This window comes from Sabethes cyaneus, chromosome 2, assembly GCF_943734655.1.
Source record: "Sabethes cyaneus chromosome 2, idSabCyanKW18_F2, whole genome shotgun sequence".
NCBI classification, from domain to species: Eukaryota; Metazoa; Arthropoda; class Insecta; order Diptera; family Culicidae; genus Sabethes; species Sabethes cyaneus.
Window position 1 is genome coordinate 185,535,916 of NC_071354.1, and position 20,364 is coordinate 185,556,279.

Below are 20,364 nucleotides of genomic sequence, written 5' to 3' on the forward strand. Positions count from 1 at the left end.
ACCATCTACAAAACTAGATAAACGATAAACACGATATTTATGCAACCTGTTCCGAAAGAAGAAAGAGAAAGAAACATGTTTATGAAGCGAATGACAGTTCCTCCGGGCTTTCCGAATGCAATCGAGCAGGACGGCAGGTGTTGTGCAAAAGTGCGGGTGAGAGCAAGAGAACCACTAGACTGCTGGCTGGCCTTTGCATTTCACTTCTTCCATCCAATCCAACCAAGTAGCCATCATAACTTTTCTCCTCTTTGGTCGTTTGTCTTTTCTTCGCTGTTCAATCGATTCCGACGAGTTTGACCGTGCGGTTTGGTCCCGTATTTTCGCTTGCCAGAAGGAGGCAAAAATCCTTCACAGACGGTGTGTATCGAGTCGATATCGGTTTTTCGTTGACCGCAAACAAGTGTTTGGTTGAAAAAAGAAAGCTTTTCGCTAAAGTGTTGTGCAAAAGAAAATAATTCAATCGCGGAGGATAAATCAAAATTTTCTTGAAACGGACGAAGGAAACAAGACATTCTACTTCTGCTTGCCTTTTCCGCAGTTCGCTCGCTGCTCGCTGCTCGCTGCACGGTGGCTTCACACGCACACAAACAAACGCACGCACTGCTTTGCTTTGCTTGGCTAGTGTAGAGCCCGTGGTGGAAGCTTGAAGAGCTGGTGGCTGGCCGCGAACGATCGGAGCGTTCGGATGCGGGAGAGCGAAAGCAAGTGTTGGTGTGACTCATCCAGTTCTCTTCAGCTTTTTTTTTTCTTTCATTTTTTCTGATACTCTCTGTCACTGTCTACTGTGTGTGACTGTGACTGAGCTGATGAAGAGGTCGAGTGGGTTGTGTTTTGTTGTGGAAACTGGTTTTTCTGGTGTTTTCTTTTCGAGTTGGTCTGGTATTTAACAAGTTGGCTGTGATTTGCGCTGGAAGATGTTTATTTTGCGCTGATATTTTATCCAGGTTTTGCGTCACAGGCTTTGCAGACGGTGTAAAAGAAAAATAAGCACAGACATGGCTTGTTTTTCTTGGGAATAAGATAAATAACACAGGCAAAGTGGTGTTGGTATATGCGCGTGCAAGGTTTGCACAAAATGCGTGAATGTAAAACGTGAATAACTCTCAGAGAGTAGCGGACGAACGATGAAGAGTTGCCAATGTCAGGTGTGCGAGCGCAATCTTTTCCTGTATAAGAAAGTGATAAGACACTTTTTATAGGGTTGAACATCTTTTAGTTGATGGCTAATACTGTAAGAAAATAATCAGGAAGGGCAAATTAGCTTTGCACAAAACTAGTTTATTTTTGGAACATCCGAGAAGCTTGACACAGTAATATCCGCAAGAGCACTTCTTTCACAATGCTCTCCTGCATTTTAATGTGTAGCTAACATTTTCAGTTTGATAAGCCTGTTTTGTACAAGACTTTCTCGCTTCTGATTCGAGTTATAGCAACACTTGCTTGTACGCTCTCCTTGCTGTTCCTGAATAGAATATTTACCGTTTGATACTACTACTGAGTGGTCGTATCGTAGATTTTTCCCAAAATAAAATCGACCCTAGCACAGGTACATTTGTTAGTCGGACAACGAGTGCTACTATAGTTTACGATTCAGGTTTTACGGGAAGTTTCCTTTTTGTGTGCTGTGATAAACGTTTACTAGTGGTTTATCATAGTGTTCTCCTACAATCAGCAGAAGTCAATCAATAAATACCACCCACTGGGCAAAGGAAAAACGACGGTGGGGGTGTGTAAAGCTGATAAAAAGGACGTTTAGGTGGACATTCTGAGTAGGAAACTTCTACTGTACCAAATACGACAAAACAGTGTCCGGAACGATTCCATATGAAATGTGTAACCTTTGGTGTGCGTTTGTTTTTCAATAAAAGTGGAATTGAAGTGTTTTTTTTTTTCATTCTCAGGATTAAAGGAAAGGAACGTCCTTTCAAAGCTGTTTATTCTCTACTGCGATTATATTCCATTTCTTTTGTGAGCAGATTAGAAAGTTTTTTTGCCGAGTGTTTCGTGAGTTATAAAGAGGTGGTAAACCATCAAGTGCAAAAGTGAATCCAGGAAACAGTGTCTACCTGCAACAGCAGCTGCAGCGGTTCAGTTGGTGGCTAGTGCTATATATACAACACAGAAAAGAAGGATAGCATTTTGCAGTGAATATGATGCCGATAAAAGGGATTTATCTTGCTCTACTGGTGCTGGTGGCAAGCAGCAGTTTCCACAGCACACAGGTGCGAGGAGATAAGTACGACGAGGATGAAGACGACTACTACGACTCTAGAGGTAAGAGAGCTTCTTCACTGCAGTGTGTACATATTACGCACGACGAATTGCACGGCAGGATTTATGAACCATGCGGTGGCGGTGGTCGCCAGTCGGTTTATTTCGACCGAATACAAAAACATTCACTTCCCGGAAGTTGGATTCTGATTGCGGTGTTTGCGCACTGTAATTAGCCTACTTGTGCTATGGAATAGTTCGCAGAACCTGGTGAGAAAGAAGATTTTTTGCGTGTTTGGATAATTGCAGAAATTGTTTCGACGTAGGACTACGTCTTACCGCAGGGTGTCATTCCAAAATTTAGATTCAGACGAGCGTCACGAAGTAATGAAAAATTTTGAATGCTAATAACTGCTAGTTCTAAACGGCATTTAATGATTTGTATACCAATCGATTCATAAAAGATGTAGCAATTGTATGGTAAATAGTGAAAATCAACGAAAAGTTTCAAGGTCAAATTTTCTCATACATTTCCTGTATTATCGCCCCTTTCTCAGGCATAGACGACATTTATGCTCATATCCTATGACGGAAATTCCTGTTATTTCCATCTCCGAAAAAACTGACGGAGTTTCCCCGTTCCAGCAGTTTGGAGATTATTTATGTTGCTTAAACCTGGACTAATATGATGTCCTGATGGTAAATCGGTTTGAAAAAGTGCCCGAAAGTAACCTTACTTCGAACGATTATATGGGATATACTGTTGTAATATGTTCAGAACTGATGTCTGGTAAGAAAAAGTCATGCAATTCGATTGACATGCACAGCATTAAAACTGACGGACTGGCAAGCCACAGAAGAATTTAAAAAAAAATCGCCATCATGTGTGGAACGTTAGTTGTCAGTTCGTCAGTGGCATAAACTTGAAGAGTTTCGAACATGATTGTCGGCTTTTGTGCCCGTAAAGTACGAATTGCGGTCAGCAAAGTATCAACGGCTGCAGAATCGCATCGAAAGCTTGTCAAAGCTTACGGCGAACTTAAAAAAAATTGCAGTACTTTGAGTTGTTCAAAAAGCTTAAAAACAGTTCGTTCCAGCAGTTCCATGGAAAAGATCCAGAAAATCGGAAAATAAGTTCCACGTAAGCTGAACGAAAGACAGCAGCAAAATTGAATTATTACATCAGAAAAGCTGTTCGTTGGAGGTACAAAACGAAATCATTCGACAATGCTTTGTGTTTGGTCGGATCATATGGGTTTGATCTACTATCTAGGCAGCACAATATATTGCATGAAATGTTATGCAACTCTCTAACAAAAACTTTCAATGGTGGTGAATATTTGCATCTGTTGCCTCTCAGTTGGCCTCGAGGTATGATACTGGCCTTATATGCCAGTCGTCGTATGTTCGAATCTCGACTGAGAGAGGCTGTTAGAGTCAATAGGATCGTATCAACTGACCCTGCAATTGTCCTGTACTCTACTATCTGGCTGCGAAGTCTGTCGTATAAAAACAGAAGGTCAAGTTTCGATAATGGAATGTAGCACCTAGGCTTTGCTTTGCCTTTGTTGAACAATTATGTGACTGGAAAACTATCCCTTCTCCTATCGCTAGCCGGGATACGAGCAGCCTTAGAGGAGCAAACCGGTGGAAAATAAGGTCGTATACTAACAGGGAAAAAGGAACCATCTTCCTCATGTCAGTGTGGGTTGCTAAACACTCAGTACTGTTACGATAGTTCTCTGCCGACGCAGGGAGTTGGTGCAGGCCTTATAAACTATCCGTAAAAAATACCAGTACAGGAAGCAAATGATGTGAATACGGACCGGAACAAACGGCATAGACCAAGCACGAAAAAGGACTAACAATTTTCACAATTTTCTTCCCGACTTATTGAGGTCCCGCAAGCTCGACGTTGTAGCGCTACAGGAGGTATGCTGGAAGGGGTCTATGGTACATTCGTATAGGAATGCATACATGATTTACCAACTATAGCTTTTATCGTAATTTCGCCGCGCCACCTCTAAAAATTCGGCCATATGAAATATCTAATTTCGACATAGCCTCCCATACCGGTACATCTGGAGATCACCACAATAGACTGCTTCGCAAATCGATTCCGTTTTATTGGATGGAAGGCACTTCTCGGATATCATCGAGGTTAGAACCTATCGTGGCGTAAACATGGATTCTTACCTTTTGATGGTTAAAGGTGGTTAGTCATCAAAAACTTTCCATTGTTACTAACATTTGATACCGTCGCTTTTTGGAACAACTCAAGCTACCTGAGGTCGCTACTGAATTCGCGCAGTCTTGAGGCAGCGCTGCCTGGTGAGCGAGAGCTAAACGAAGCTTCTCTCGAGGACTGCTGAGAGAGTGTTAAAGCAGCCATCAACAACGCAGCGGAAGATGCCCAATGGTTTCGTCACTGAAAGGAGTCGACGTAACGACTAGTTCGACGAAGAATGCCAGGAGATGTTAGATACAGCGCGGGTATCAAAGATGTACCAGGGGAGCCCTTTGAAACGTGAAACGATATAGAAAAGGAGTGCGACAACATGGCCGAGAACATCCGTGTCGCTCTCAGGACGCGTGTAAATATTACATTATTGCGGACCGAACACGCGAACTCATTCTAACGAACACGCCGGCATAAGCATCCCTTTCGGACTCTCGTTCTTATTTATTCATGCACTGAGGCGAGGTTTTGTGAGTGTATATTTAGCTAACAGTTACGATCGTCGCTCTCGTTCGTCATTACAGACTGAGTAGTTGATATCGATTACACGTGAGGGCTCACACTCTCAGCCGTGAGTAGAATCGAGGGCGAAGATGAAAAAGGAAAGAAAAAGTAGTGCAAAATCAGCATCCCAGTGCGCCACTTGCCCTCACGGGCAGCTGATTTCTCACGAGTTATTTGACTTGCGAGTAAGGTATCCCAAGCAACAATGTAAGTTTTATTGCACTCTTATGGCGGTCTTTATGACTAATTTTGGTCTTAAATGCTATCACAAGAGTGTAATAAAACCTAAAATGTTACTTAGGATGTAGAAAGACGATATGCGGCTGTGCTTTCGTGAGTGTGTAGGTAGCAGAATGTCTGCACACAGCAACGGCGGCTCTTTCTTTTGCGCTTGCATGTGCGGCGCAAGCGTTGAATGCAAAACTCATGCTCACGCGTGAGAGTAGGCATCGTTGGCTTCTCGCTCGATTTGCAACATTGAATAAAGGCGGAGGGATCTTGTCAAATGAACGTGAGGTGAGCGGATGCTGGAAGCTGCACTACAATGCGTACCTGAATGGCGCCGTAATGGAATATCAAGACAGTAGGGAGAATGACCACATCAGTTGTGGGAAGGTATCCAGCCGGTTATGTGATGAGTGATTGTTAACGGGCTAAATCTTTGTGTTGCGGCAGCTCCTCTAAAAGTGCCCTTATACATAACCTAAAGGGTGTTCCACATCAAATTGCATCACGGAAAAAACGTTGTAGAAAATTATCCATTGGGTATTTTCTCTTGAAAATTTGTGTAGAAGTAGTTTAGAGTGTATTGTTTACAGTATTTTTATCGCTGTCAATTTTTCGAAAATTAGAAAATCCTCAACTCTCATCGGGACATCGGAAAACAATTCGGAATCGTGAAGTCAACAGTGAATCGTGAGATTGAATATGTAGGAAGTATTTCAAAAACTAAGTATCTGTTTAGGGGTCAATCCCGGCGTAGTGGTAAGCATCCACGCCTTTCACGCCGAGGACCCGGGTTCAAATCCCAACCTCGCAGAAGTCACGAATGACCTTAAAGTGTTAAAGTGACTATAATTTAACAAAAAAAAGTATCTGTTGGCAGCAGGAACCGAGCGCATTAGAGTAGCTCAGACGATGTTATATACCTCGGGTCATTGGTGATGTCGGATAACAACTGCAACAGAGGAATTTGTAGACGAAGTCTTGCTTACTACGGTATGATAAGCTTTTCGTTAATAAGATTGACAGGAAATCAAAATATCATTGCTCATACACAGAAAAAAACTGACAAAAACGAAAAGCGATAAACTAGCTATTCTCTGCCTATAAAACAAATATTCGTAGCACCCAGAATGTATCACGATAACAAAATATTAAGACAAATGAATGTCCCTTCACACCAGCAAGCAGAACAACTTTCGATGAAAATATATTTTGATGCACACTCGCTCTCACAAGCGCTTGTTGTTGGTAATGCAGGTATACAATAAAATATGTCTTTGTCGCCAATCGGCTGGTTAAAGACAATACTTTATCAACAACTTGAGCAAAAGGGACAAACAGCAAAAACCTTAAGAAAAATACCAGCTTGCTTCGACCTAAAATTTGGCGTGCAAAAGTTACCAACGTTACCTTGGTAACTACCAAACACTGGCGCTGTCGACACAGTGTAACATAATTAGGATTGCTTTTGTTGCGTACAATACGTATTACATACAGCAGTGTGTCTTTTTCGCAGACAACAACATAGTTGTCATGAAACATCTGTATCCACGATAAACAGCTACGTCATTGTCCTAACTTCCATGCAATAGTGACAAATTTTCATCATACATTGTCGCAACATTTTGCAGTAGGGACAATATCTTTGACTCTTGTGCGTTCGTGATTTTTGATTCCCTGAAGATCGATAGTCCTCTACAAGCATTAAGCATGATCAATTCTCAACGAGCACTGGCTAAAGCACTGGCCGTTTTCGTGTGCTTAGAACCATCGCTAGTGTGGTATGTGAGAACGGTGTATCTAGAAAGTCGCCGAAGCTGGAAGGGTACAATGGGCGGGACACTTGATAATGTCGGACAACTACGCAACAATATTGCACGCCCCAAATCCTTTGGTACTAGAGATGCGCAACAAACGAGGTGGTTAGTAGAACATAAAGACCTTTAGTTTCGTCATTTCATAGTCGAGATACTAGTAATTAAACACAATTAAAGTGACTGTCGCCAATTGTGCTTCTTACGAGCTTTTGTTTGTTTGTCGATTTGTTTGTTTACCATGCAGCCAGTGCTACCAGCTGTTCTGGATCTTCGGCGCTTGGAAAACCACAAGTTAGACTCGTCTCTACTTTTTTGCTCTGAGGAGGAATCATCCGTGAATCGGAGCACATACGCTAAATACTTGAGTATTGGTAAGCTGGAGTTTTAAGATCTTTTCCTTGACCTTGCTTATTCTCGTTCCCACGAGGCAGCCATCTCGGACCTTTTGTTTTCCTCATCTACTTGAACGACGTCATTTTCTCAATACTTAATGGTCTGCGACTCTCGTTTGTCGATGACTTTAAGCTGTATGCAAAGAATAGAAAATCTGTCCAATGCAACGGTTCTCCAGGAACAGCTATCAAACTTTTACGAAATTGCACGCTATTGAACTTCGAAATATGTCAAATTATTGCAATCTCCGGAAATGCCCAGCCCAAATACCGACGAGCTAGGAACCAGTTGACCACGATCCTGAGGAGAAAAAAGCTCCAAAAGGAGGACAGAGATCGTGAAGAATTAGAGCAACTATTCCAAGATAATGACACGCGCAAGTTTTATGAGAAGGTGCACCAAACTCGGAAGGGCTACACACCGAAACCTGACATGTGTTGGGACGAGGGAGGGAATCTAATTACAAACGAGCGCGAGGTGGTCGACAGATGGAAGCAGTTCTTCGATGAACACCTCAATGGCGAAGTCGCAGAAGGAGGCGGTACGAAAATTAACCTAGGGGCGCCTATGGAAGATATTAATGTCCTAGCACCTGATCTCCAAGAAGTCGAACGAGAAATCGGTCTGCTGAAGACCAATAAAGCCGCTGGGAAGGACCGCCTACCGGCAGAGCTTTATAAACATGGTGGAGAAACGTTAGCAAAGGCTCTACACTGGGTTATTTCGAGGATTTGGGAGGAGGAAAAGCTACCGGAGGAATGGATGGAAGGAGTGGTTTGTCCCATCTACAAAAAGGGTGATCGGCTAGGCTGCTGCAACTATCGTGGTATTACGCTGGTAAACGCCGCCTACAAGGAACTCTCCCAGATCCTGTTACGCCGGCTGTCACCGATAGCACAAGGTTTCGTAGGGAATTATCAGGCGGGTTTCATGGGGGCTCGCGCAACTGCGGACCAAATTTTTACTATCCGACAGATCTTGCAGAAATGTCGGGAGTACAACGTGCCCACGCATCACATCTTTATTGATTTCAAAGCGGCATACGATACAGTCGATCAAGACAAGCTATGGCAGATAATGCACGAACACGGTTTTCCGGACAAACTGACGCGACTGATCAGAGCTACATTGGATCGAGTGATGTGTTTCGTACGCATCTCTGGGACACTCGAGTCCCTTCGAGACGCGGCGAGGGTTGAGACAAGGTGATAAACCGTCACCTGCATGCTGTTCAACATCACTCTTGAGGGGGTGATCCGACGAGCGGGCATCGAAATGAGAGGCACGATTTTTACCAGGGTCGCACACTTCTAGGCTTTGCAGATGACTTCGATATCATAGCCAGGAACTTTGCGACGGCGGAGGCAATCTACGCCAGACTGAGTCTAGGAGAATTGGGCTAAAAATAAATGCATCGAAGACCAAATACATGAAAGGAAGAGGCTAAAAAGAAACAAACGCGCGCCTCCCACGGTAACCGTTGACGGCGACGAACTAGAAGTGGTAGAGGAGTTCGTGTATTTGGGATCGCTGGTGACCGCAGACAACAACATTAGTAAGGAGATCCAGCGGCGCATTCAAGCGGGAAATCGGGCCTACTTTGCCCTACAAAGCTCCGCACAAAGCTAACAATGTACAAAACTCTTATTAGACCGATAGTTCTTTATGGACTTGAAGCCGTGACGCTGCTTACGGAGGACATACGCGCCCTTGCCGTGTTTGAGCGGAAAGTGCTGCGGACGATATTTGGCGGAGTACAAACTGAAAGCCGAGAGTGGTGGAGGCGTATGAATCACGAGCTACAGGCACTGCTTGGGGAGATTCCCATCGTACATCTAGCGAAAGTTAGCAGGCTACGGTGGGCCGGACACGTCGTAAGGATACCGGACGGCAGTGCGACGAAAATAGTCCTCTTCAACAACCCCACCGGCACCAGGAACAGGGGGGCCTGAAATAGACTAGCTTTTAACGTAGCATCTGAACGACGTAGTTGAAGGTTGTTCAAATTAATTTTAATACACTATAATATAAATAAGCCATACTCTCTTCTATTCTTTAGAACAATTACAGTAATTTCTCTAAGTTTCAACTGGCATTCTAAGATTGTTTCTGTCATGGAATTAAAACAAGCGCTTTTATCATGAGCCCTAACATCAGTTCTGCTCTCCACCGAATCAACAAGCTTTATTCACTTGGCTCACCTATCAGTGGCACTTGAATTGCCGTAGGAAAGGGGAAAAGCTCCGTTTAGTTTTAAACATCCCCGGCTAGAAGAACGCCGACAGCGAAACAAGCATCGTAAATCGAGCAGTCAGCTACAAATCTAGCCCGAACAATACCACTATCCATCCAAGTGCCCCCGAGTGCAATCTTCCCCAACCAGTGAACCGAATCAAATCGACCGGCATCAGTGGCTCTGAATGGTTTTAGGATGGAGGCTGAGCATTAAACAGAACAATGCATCTGTGCGGTTGTACTTCTTTAGTGGCCAAACTGTGGAACACATTGCAACAGCTGTGCTTTTCGAGCCGTTCTCGTCTAAACTGTTCCTTATTGTATTGCAGGATCACGGCAAGAAATACAATTTGAGCGTCGAGCTACCTCTCGCCGCAGTCTCGAGGCACTTGTCTTTGGGTTAATATTTATTTATTTTCCTCTACGCCTACCACCCAACCGCAAACCCGGAGCAAACATTACTTTGCCGAGAGTCTTCAACCTTACATGCGAACTTCGAAAAGGACGTGTTCCAACCTCGACACGGAGAAATGTGACGAGCTTTAGCAAACACACTTTCCAGAGTAATTTGCTCCGTTCATTGCTTTAATTTGGATACCACCAAAGCTCGTTTCAGGGGATTATCTGCCATCGGCTGCGGTGACGGCCACCCAAACCACACCATCCATCCTTCCTTCGTCCTCCATCCGCCGCCCCTACACTATTCTCTCTCTGGCCGAAAGTTTCAAGCGCCAGCTCCAGATTGGAAGTGGAAGCAAGATTAAGATACACATATGGAATATCTTTGTCTTTGGGAAAATAAATCGTTTGCATTGCACAGTTGACAAGTGTTTTGTATCAATAGAATAATGGGTAATGGATTCTGCATTTCTCTGCCATCCAATTGCATATCGTTCGTTTCACGGATTTTACCGGTCGGTAACGGAGGGGCTGGCGAAGGGAGCTTTCGGTCGGTTGAGTGATGGAGTGCCGGAGTATTAGCATTTAAATTACGTGCAAGCAATGATAAACTGGAGAACGATCATTGTGGGCAAGCTACCGACAAACACACCAATGAATGCCGTTAGCAGAATCTGTGATTGTGGTTCAACAGTTTTGGGAATGATTTTATCCCTTCCCCGAGCACAGCAGAGGCGTCCCTGTGCTGCGATGGCGGACGATAGCATCATTGTTTGCTGAGCAGGTGAAAAGAAAAAGGGTGGTGTGCAGCAGGTGCATAGGCGACGATTACCAACCAGGAGGAAGCTACATGTTGTACCATAGAGACCATGCCGACTGAGTGGATCTGAAAAACTGGGGTACACAACGCAGATTGAACACGTGCTGTGGGTGAAAGGGATTTTAGGAATACTTCTGATATGCTCGAATTTATTGAGTTGAATAGCATTACAAAACTCAGCAATTTTAGTTTTTTTTTTGGCAGTTGAACATTTTATCATCCATTTGTAAAACGAGCTTTCAGTATAAAAATGCAAGAAAAACGAAATATTGAGCAAATTGCTTGGCTAGAATTTTCAAATTAATTCCTTTTTACTCTCGATTAGAGTTGGTAACCGGAAGCTGCTGTGGAATATGCAATTGGACTATTCCACAATTTATTAAACATCGTAATCATAAACTTTAGTCTTCCAAATCTGTTATTTCGCGTAGCTTTTAAAACTTTACACTTTTAGTTGGCTCAGTTAACTGTGTACTCCAACTGTCTATAAAAAGCGTATTCTCCAGCTAAAGCGTGAGTGCAAATTGCAATCAAAACTCGCCTTAGCGCGAGGATAAAATCTATCCAAACCGTTGCAAATCCAACACATATGCTGGCACACTATGGAAATTATGCATTTCCCCTCTTTCAGGAAACAGAGGGTGCAATACAAAAATCGTAAAATGAGATAAAATGTCATTTACGCATTGTCAAATAGTCGGAAAGAGCTGATGGTGGGGGCCATACCGTATTTAATACCAGGAGAGAAATAGGAACCGTCTGCCGGATCGGAATTTTTTTACTGGCAATTTAGAGACAATGAGAGAGCAAGCTTTAAGCAAGACATACAAAATGAGTAAAAATATAATATTATTCACCATCATAAAAAACTTGACATACAGCCGGATTGATGTTCTTTCCGTTGTGAGGATTAGACAGTCTTTCTCGTGTGGGAAAAGTGGGGTGGTAGGTTAGGGGTGCACGAGTAGAAGAGTCGTACAGGGAATCCGTACATGTATTATTAAGGAAAAACCCGCACACTTCGTTCAACTCAAATAATTGAGTTAGCAAACATTATTTAATTCATAACATGAGCAAATGAGAAAGAATCCAGAAACGTTTCGCATTCGTCCTTTTAGAAGAGAGTACAGCGGGGACAGTGTCGTCAGACATTGCATCATGTTTTATCGGGGGTGGGTGGTGTGGAAATGGCACAGTCGTTGATCTGGAAATTCACATTAAATCTACGCAAATAAGACGTTTGTTTGTTTGTTTGTTTATTCGGTTCAATATAATTTAATGCGTGAAGCGAATTGAGCCAAAACGCGTTGTTTGGGAATTATATATTGTAGAAACGAAGCATCCCTTCACCCCCGCAGCACATCAAACATTAAACGAGCAGCAAACTTGCGAAATAACATATTATTTACTATTAAAAGAGCAGTACGGTTTCACAGTCACGTAAGTCAAGCAATTTTCACTCATTAAATGGGGGAAACGATCATAATTTTGTTTAGCTCTCTTATCCTGCTTTCATCCAGTGTTTTATAGCTTTTAGTCTTCACGCCTTTAATCGCCATTTGCGCGGCGATTTTTCCCTATATAGAAGGGCGACGGGGTATCCGTGCTAGCTTTGAAGCTTACACAATAAAATAGGACCAAGTGATATACAGAAAAGTTGTAGATTTTAACAAAAAATCTAAAAAGCGGCATGCATGAATTTCCGAATTGTAGGGTTTATTTCTAATTCCCGTCGCAGTAAGTAAAGCCATTCTAATTTTCATCATTTGTTGGATGGATTTAATGAATACTTCAAAAGTTCTTGTGCTGATTTGTCTAAAACACACTTACCTTCCGATCCGTGAACTTTGAAATCACTGAAAAGCGATTATTAAAGCATATTATTGAAATTACGCAACTGACTTTATTTCTTAAATTCGTCGTACCGTTTTAAAATCCATCCATCAAAATTTTTTATCGTCCGAACTAAAAATCACAACAAGTTTTCGAAGCTAACACGCATGTATTTGTGTAGGACGTTATGACAAATGTTATTCTGCAAAATTTCTGCAGGTCAGGCAAGTTTTCCTGGTTGTAGAATGAAGGCAATGCCTTGCGTGAGTTATTTTCATTTATGAATGACGGAAATTAAAACGATTAGTCAACATTTTCTTCTTCGTCGCACGAAAAATCGTAGGAAATTTGGCTGGCAGGACTTCTTTAATGATAAAAAGCATTTAAATTGATCTCAGCTCACTTTGATTGATCGCGTATGATAGACAACAAACTAAAATATTAGGGAATAACTAGTTTTGCATTGTGTGTCATAAAAATGCTGATATTTTTAATAATTTGTCTTGGATAGGACGGGAATAGCCAATTACGACGAAGCAGCAACATACCCTACTTACATCCAGGGTTGCCACATGCACAGATTATTCTGTGTTTAACAGATATTTGAAAGAAATCGCCTGTACTGAATCTGTATGCATAGAATACAGATTTTTGCCAATTACACAGATTAAAAAGATTTTTGAATATTTATGTACATGAGAGTGAAAGAGACGGAAATAGTTAGCAACATGACTCTCCGTCTCTTTCACTTTCATTGTTTCGCATTGGACAGATTTTTGCAGATATTTTTCCTCGCTGTATTGATGGCCAGATTTTTCCAACAAAGAACACAGAATTGGACCGAGGAATGGCTTTTGGAAGTCACAGCTTCAAAATTTTACAGACTTGTCACTAGACCACCTAGCAATAAACTCCTCTCGCTTCTCTCTGCTGTCTGCTCTGCTTACTCTCTCTCTCTCTCTCTCTCTCTCTCTCTCTCTCTCTCTCTCGCTCTCTCTTTCTGGTCATGGGGTTGGAATTATCACTTTTATTCCAAAAAGAGTTTATGTCATGACCGCGTATGGTCATATAGAAAAAACCCGAATTAATCCACCTAGCGGCGTGACCTAGCCTTTCTACTGCCACAATAATCATTATTTAGTTTCTCAGGAGCATCTATAATTACCTTGACTCTATTTTTAAATATCCGTTCTGTATTCCTCAAAATCCTTATTTGCCAGTAAAATTCACAACGTCCAATACGTAGAATAATTATATTTTCTTTCCTTGGGTGCGTAAATAATTGCAAGCGTCATTTATGTTACTTGATGAACACCTTATTTAGTTTTATAATTTTTACGTGATTTATAAAAAAATATAATTTTTGCAGACTTGAATGAATATATATATAGAAAATTAGAAATTAACCCTCTAACGGGTCTACAGACGGCCTTAACTTTCGGGCTTCAGAGCCACATACGAAACATGTTTCGAATTGACAATCTTTGAAAAACAAAAGTTCAGAAAAATTATCATTATACTTCGCTTTTGAAGAAAAAGGATATCTACAACAAAATGATTCATCTCAAAATTTTACTATTAGTTTGCTTGGCTTCAATTTTGCAATATAGGTATCTGAATTAGAAAAAATAACTGAATAGAGCATTAGATATGAAAAGAAAATTGAAATTTTTCTTAGCTGGCGCTCTTTCAAATAATTATTTTTGCATGAAAATCAAAACTTAAGCTTTTTTTGAATGTACTTTCAAGAAAAGATAGTCATTTGCTTGGTCGCATCGTTTTTACAATGTATCCCATAAGAGGGACAGGGAAACAAGATGAGATAAAAAAATAGTGCAAAAGCTGCGCCATAAACATGCTTGAGAATGGGAAATATGATCGATATGATTTCAAGTGCTTGTCATTTTTTATTTATTTATTAAAACATGATACATGACATAAGACATCTATCCTTGAAAATGTCACTAACGAAAACAAATCTTATAAAATTATTACCGTGCAACGTTTACTTCCTATTTTTCATATAACATGCCTAAGCTCTAGTATCTATTGATAGAAAAGAGCTTCTATTGATGCGCAAAATTTGTTTTAAATTTGTATAATTTTGTTTGGAAAAATCAACTCACTAGTATTTTTAATCCTATACACCACTAGACCTACATGCTTAAATTAACTGCTTTTCTTCGCTTTTTGCTTTTCTTGTACAATTGTGAGTAACATCAAGTGAAGAAAATGACAATTGAAATCTGAAAGCAAAGAAAAGAAAAAACTTTTCAATTGAATCCCGCTACTTAATATTTATTTGCAACAGATACGTAGTTCGCCTACGACGTGCAGGCTTCATCACTGTCTTATTTCAAAGCGTATACGTATCTGTCGCGAATAAATATTAAATAGTGGAATTTAGTCGGTAAAAGTTTTTTCTTTTCTTTAATTTCAGAGTTCGTATTCCACTAAGAGACTTCAAAAACTTCAGACAATTGTCCTGTTTCTCACTTTTCTTGAATTTCAATGCAAATTTAAAAATTGCAAATAGTAATCACTTACACACATACATACACACATACATACATACATACATACATACATACATACATACATACATACACACATACATATATCACACACATTGAATACAACCAACATTTGATTGATATGATTTGATTTCACACGTTTTAACGGTTTAATATACGGGGCTTAAATGTTAAAGTTTGAATAATTTTTGAATGAACCGTCCGATTTTAAATAACTCGGTTTCGTTTGATAGATCTCAGCAGTAATTTTCAAATAATAATAAAATGTGTGATGTTTTTCATTGAATTAATGCATATATGTTACAAAAATATGTTTTAAATACTATTTTTTCACATTTCTTTATGTAACTTTCAAACTACAAGTCCAATCGTCATGAAATTTGGAAGTTAAGGGTTTGCAAGGCTCCTCTTTCATATGCAATCAATTTTGTTCAAATCGGTTGAGGGACCTATGAGATAATAAAGTCCCATATTTTTCGTATTTTTATACATAACTTTTGAACTAAAAGTCCGATCAGTATGAAATTCAATAGCGACCAATGGGACATCTAGACCTTTCATTTGACACTAAGAACATTAAAATCGGTCCAGCCATCTCCGAGAAAAGTGAGTGAGATTAAAAGCGTCACATACACACACACACACATACACACACACACACACACACACACACACACACACACACACACACACACACACACACACACACACACACACACACACACACACACACACACACACACACACACACACACACACACACACACACACACACACACACACACTTACATACACACACGCAGAAAATGCTCAGTTTTCGAAACTGAGTCGAATGGTATATGACATTCGGCCCGCAGGACCTTCTTTCCATTTCCGGTTTTCCGAGTGATTTCTATACCTTTATACTATATATTTATATAGTAGAAAGGCAAAAAGAACAAAGAAACATCGGTGATGGTAGAGCACTAGACTTGCCGGCTGCGTCTGACGGCAACGCACTACCTGTTTCTACCGCACTGACCGAGTAGATAAGTGTGTTTCTTCTCTGCGGCAATCAATCAATGCGTTCAATCTCTCTATGAATCTTGTTCACTTCGTCTCTGCAGACTCATCGTCTGCATGCGGACTTCAAGGCGGTGTACGATTCAGTTAAACAAAATGCGCTGTGGCACATTATGCTAGAACATGGTTTTCCGCCGAAACTAATCACGCTGATTCGTACGACGCTGGATGGGTCAAAATTGTGCGGCAGAATACTGGTGAGTCCTTAGCCGCTTTCGTGACATTGAATGGATTGAAGCAAAGGGATGCCCTCTCTAACCTACTATTCAACATTTTCAAAATTGGAAGGTGCTATATGAAGAGCAAACGTGGAAAGGAACGGAAATCACATGCTTCTTTCTTTTGCCGATGACACCAACATCATTAGAGTTAACCGTACAGCAGTGGAAAAGGCTTTTTAAATGGGAAGCAGCAAGATTGGCACTTACACCGCCAAAACAAAGTACATGGTTGCTGGCAGGGAACGTGGGAGTCCAAACGGGGTTGGTGCCGAGCTAAAGTTGACAACGATGTAAGCCGCGAAGTGAAATGACGTTTTGCAGCCGCGAATCGGGCTTTCTACGCATTGTGCAGCCAGCTCAAGTCCCGTAGTTTGCAAATTCGCACAAAACTGGCGCTCTACAGAATATTAATCCTCCCGGTGGCCCTGTACGAACATGGAATCATGGACTGACTGAAAGGGAGCTGACCGACGAGTGCTCGGGGGTTTTGAGCGTAAAATTCTGCGATAAATCCTTGATGGCAAAATGAAAAACGGAGTAGCGCAGACGCATAAACCATCATGTATACAAATATTTTGATATAGTGAAGGTAGTCCAATGTGGCAGACTACAGTGGACTAGGTACGTGACCAGAATGCCCGACAAAAGAGTAGCCAAAACTATTTTCAGCAGAGAATCAGACTTCGGGGCAGACTCGCACCCGATGGATATGCGCTGTTGAGGACGACACACGGTCAGCTGGTATTTTTGAGGGAATTGGAGAAAGGCAGCCCCGGACCGACAGTACTGGGGGACCATAATTCGATCGGTGCAGGATCGATGACGGACCGTTGCCAATAAAATAAAGTAAGTTATGGCGGCGTAACATAATTGAAGGAGTGCAAATTGATGCAGCGTACACGGACTTGAAAGCACCGTTTGATTGGGTTGATCGTGGTATCCTAGCAAGGCTAGCAGATTCCTCTTTGTTCTGTCTGTCAGTACACTACACTGGTGCCTAGCACACCGTAAGCTTAGTGTGAAGATCGCTTACCGTTGAAAAAATCATTAAGATAATTACAACAGACTCGGACTGCATGGAACTGCGACGTCTAGTGGACAGATTTGAATATTTGTTTATTTGTATTTCATTTGTTCATCTGACCTTTGGGGGGTCTCAATGAAACTCGGGAATGGGGAAAAGTCCACTTGGGGTCGACCCTGAAGTGCGCGTAAAAACCCTACTATCACTATTGACACTATTACAAATCTGGTGTACATACTTCATATAGGGTAAGCGTACCAGTAGTGGCGTATTTAGTAGTAAAATTTCAAATTTATGGTCGAAATATAGTGATATCAGAACAAATATACATGCACACGCGCACGACATGATTGAAACATTCTTAATCTGGCTAAAAATGACGTTTAGAATCATTAAAAATTCATATTTTGTTAAAGAGAAAGATTTTTTCTACGATCATTGGTTTGCCTATAGTGGTGGTATGGTTGCTACCGAGGTCCCTAGATTGGAGGCATCGCGGACCCATAATGGAGACAATACATTAAACATTCAATTACTGCAATAAAAATTTATACAAACTGGTTCTGCTTGTTTGCATGAGCTTGCGTACTCACTTTATATGCTCGACACATTTAAATTTCTTGAATTCATGAATAAATAATATCAGAAAAAGATAAAATTCAGAACCTATTTTAGCAGCTATGCAAAATTAAATTTTATTCAGAAAATCTTAACAAAACCAGTGGAATATTTCTATAAATTTCATTTTACCACTAAGAGAAGAGACGATTATTTCAAGTAAATGTGTATAACCCAGGTGCAGATTATATAAACGTTTTCTAGAAGCATAATTGCGTTTTATCTCGTGATGGGCGTGTGTTATTCAAGTACCACCACTATTGATACTACCTCCACTAAGGGTACGCTTACCCTAATAGCAATAATCTCAGATCGTCAGCGTAAATGAATTTACAACCAGGCGGGATAATAAAGCACACGTCATTGAAGAATAAAGAGAACAGCAGCGGTCACAGGTTATTCCCTTGCGGAACACCACACAGGGTATTAAAACTGTTTGACTCAATGTGGCTTAATTTAACAAAGAACGAACCGTTAAGGAGATAAGATTTCAGCCTCTCAGTAAAGAGTGTTGAGGCTCCGAGACGTTCAATTTTAGCTACTAAGATAGAGTGATCGACACGATCAAACGCAGCTTTCAACTCTGTGTAAATAGTGTCCACTTTCAAGCCATTTTCCATGCTTTTAATGCAATGCGTTGAGAATTGCAGTAAATTTGTCATCGTTGATCTGCCAGGAAAGAAGCCATATATTGATAGCGCACTGCCTTTCTCAATGCATTATAAAGACATTGTCTGCCCAACTTTTTAAATCGCAAAGGTGTTCCGTGAAACGTACTGTCTTCGATCATTTCACTACTTACTGGTGCGGCGTATTTTGTAAATCCCCAAACACAATGCATACGGATTTCACTACGTTGCGGCAAATTGTCAGTTTTTCCATGGGTTTTCTGTCAAATTTCCGCAACTTAGTAAAATCCGTATGCATTGTGTCTGGGCCTTAAGACGTTACCGCGATCTGCTGCCCTTATCAACAAATTTAGATTGCATGAATCAAAGCAGTTCCCAAAAAAATCTTCTGCAAGCTCTGCGCAGTCTTCCATGCCGTGATTCCAGAAACCTACCACCGTATTGGTGCCGCTTGCTGAATTTGGAAAATTTTAAGCGATATTGACTGCCCTGTTATCCTAAGTCAACCTAACCTGTATGCTCTGTAATGACACCAACAGTTCTAAACTAGGAATTTCCTACAGCTGCAAGGACGTAAAATGTAAACTACGAACTGTACGACCCTCTTCGATTTATTGTTTTACAGTTCATCGAGGTCTACGAATGGTTCGACTTCAACTTGACGACAAATAATTAATTGTTCATTAGGGTATTCTTTTACAACCGACGGAGGGAACGGTAGAAGAAAGTAATGAAATAGAGATGTTGATAGTAACCAAACAGAACGAGACAAGGCGTAAAAAGGGATTTCTCTTTCGTTTACCCAAATTGGGGGATCTGCGGATCGAAACAAGCTTTAATCATAGATCGAACCGAACCGGAATCGAACCTGTTCCGCCTAATCAAGTAATTGTCAACGACGACTCAGTCGAAGATGTTATATTTGTATTTGTAATGTGGTATTTGTATTTACAGAGTGAGTAGTAATATCTGTGAGTGTTTTCTGGACGTGTTTGATTAAAAATGAGTTAATCACAGATGTGTCTGCATATTTTTCGTATAGAGCGTATTCAAATGTTAACAAAGCTTGCCAGTTTGTTTTGAATTTTCATTCATTTAAGAGTCGTGTTAATCATGGACGCAAAAAGAGAATTTGTGATACGTCTGTTATTGAAAAATGTTTGACCTTGTGATATTTAAAAGAAGCTGAAACCACTCGAAATTAGCGAAAGATTCATCTTTCGTACCATCAAGCGATACAAAGAAATCGGTTCTTGAAAGATACTCCCAAAACCTGGCCGTAAACGCACTGAAAAGACACCGGAAACCATCAAACGTACTCGTTTGATCAAACGTACTTGACAGTCAGTTCGACGGAAACCAGATAAGTCTGGACGTAAGATACTCAAGGAACTGGGAATTCCACAGTCAACTATGAAGAATATTTTGAAAGATGATCTTCGGTTGATTCTATACAAAAAACAACAAAAAGCGGAGTGTTGCCAAAGTCAAAAGATGCCGGCAGCTGGTGAAGCGACACGGTGATTGTGAAATTCTGTTTTCGGACGAAAAAATTTGCTACAGGATCACCACAACCAATAAAATGATCGGATATAAG

At 41.0% G+C, this 20,364-nt stretch overlaps 1 protein-coding gene across 4 annotated transcripts in view; it reads left to right on the forward strand.

The window, feature by feature from the left end:
* Positions 1-247: 247 nt before the first annotated feature.
* The window catches only part of LOC128737996 (calsyntenin-1), a 323,240-nt gene continuing 303,123 nt past the window's right edge, over positions 248-20,364 (forward strand). For 2 of the 4 annotated variants that reach the window (XM_053832789.1, XM_053832790.1), the window contains exons 1-2: positions 248-360; positions 1,905-2,277. In XM_053832789.1, the coding sequence (XP_053688764.1) occupies positions 2,154-2,277 (124 nt within the window). In that variant the 5' untranslated portion in view covers positions 248-360; positions 1,905-2,153. Of the gene's footprint in view, positions 361-770; positions 948-1,904; positions 2,278-20,364 lie in introns of those variants that run through there. The other 2 variants (XM_053832792.1, XM_053832791.1) reach the window with 2 other exon arrangements.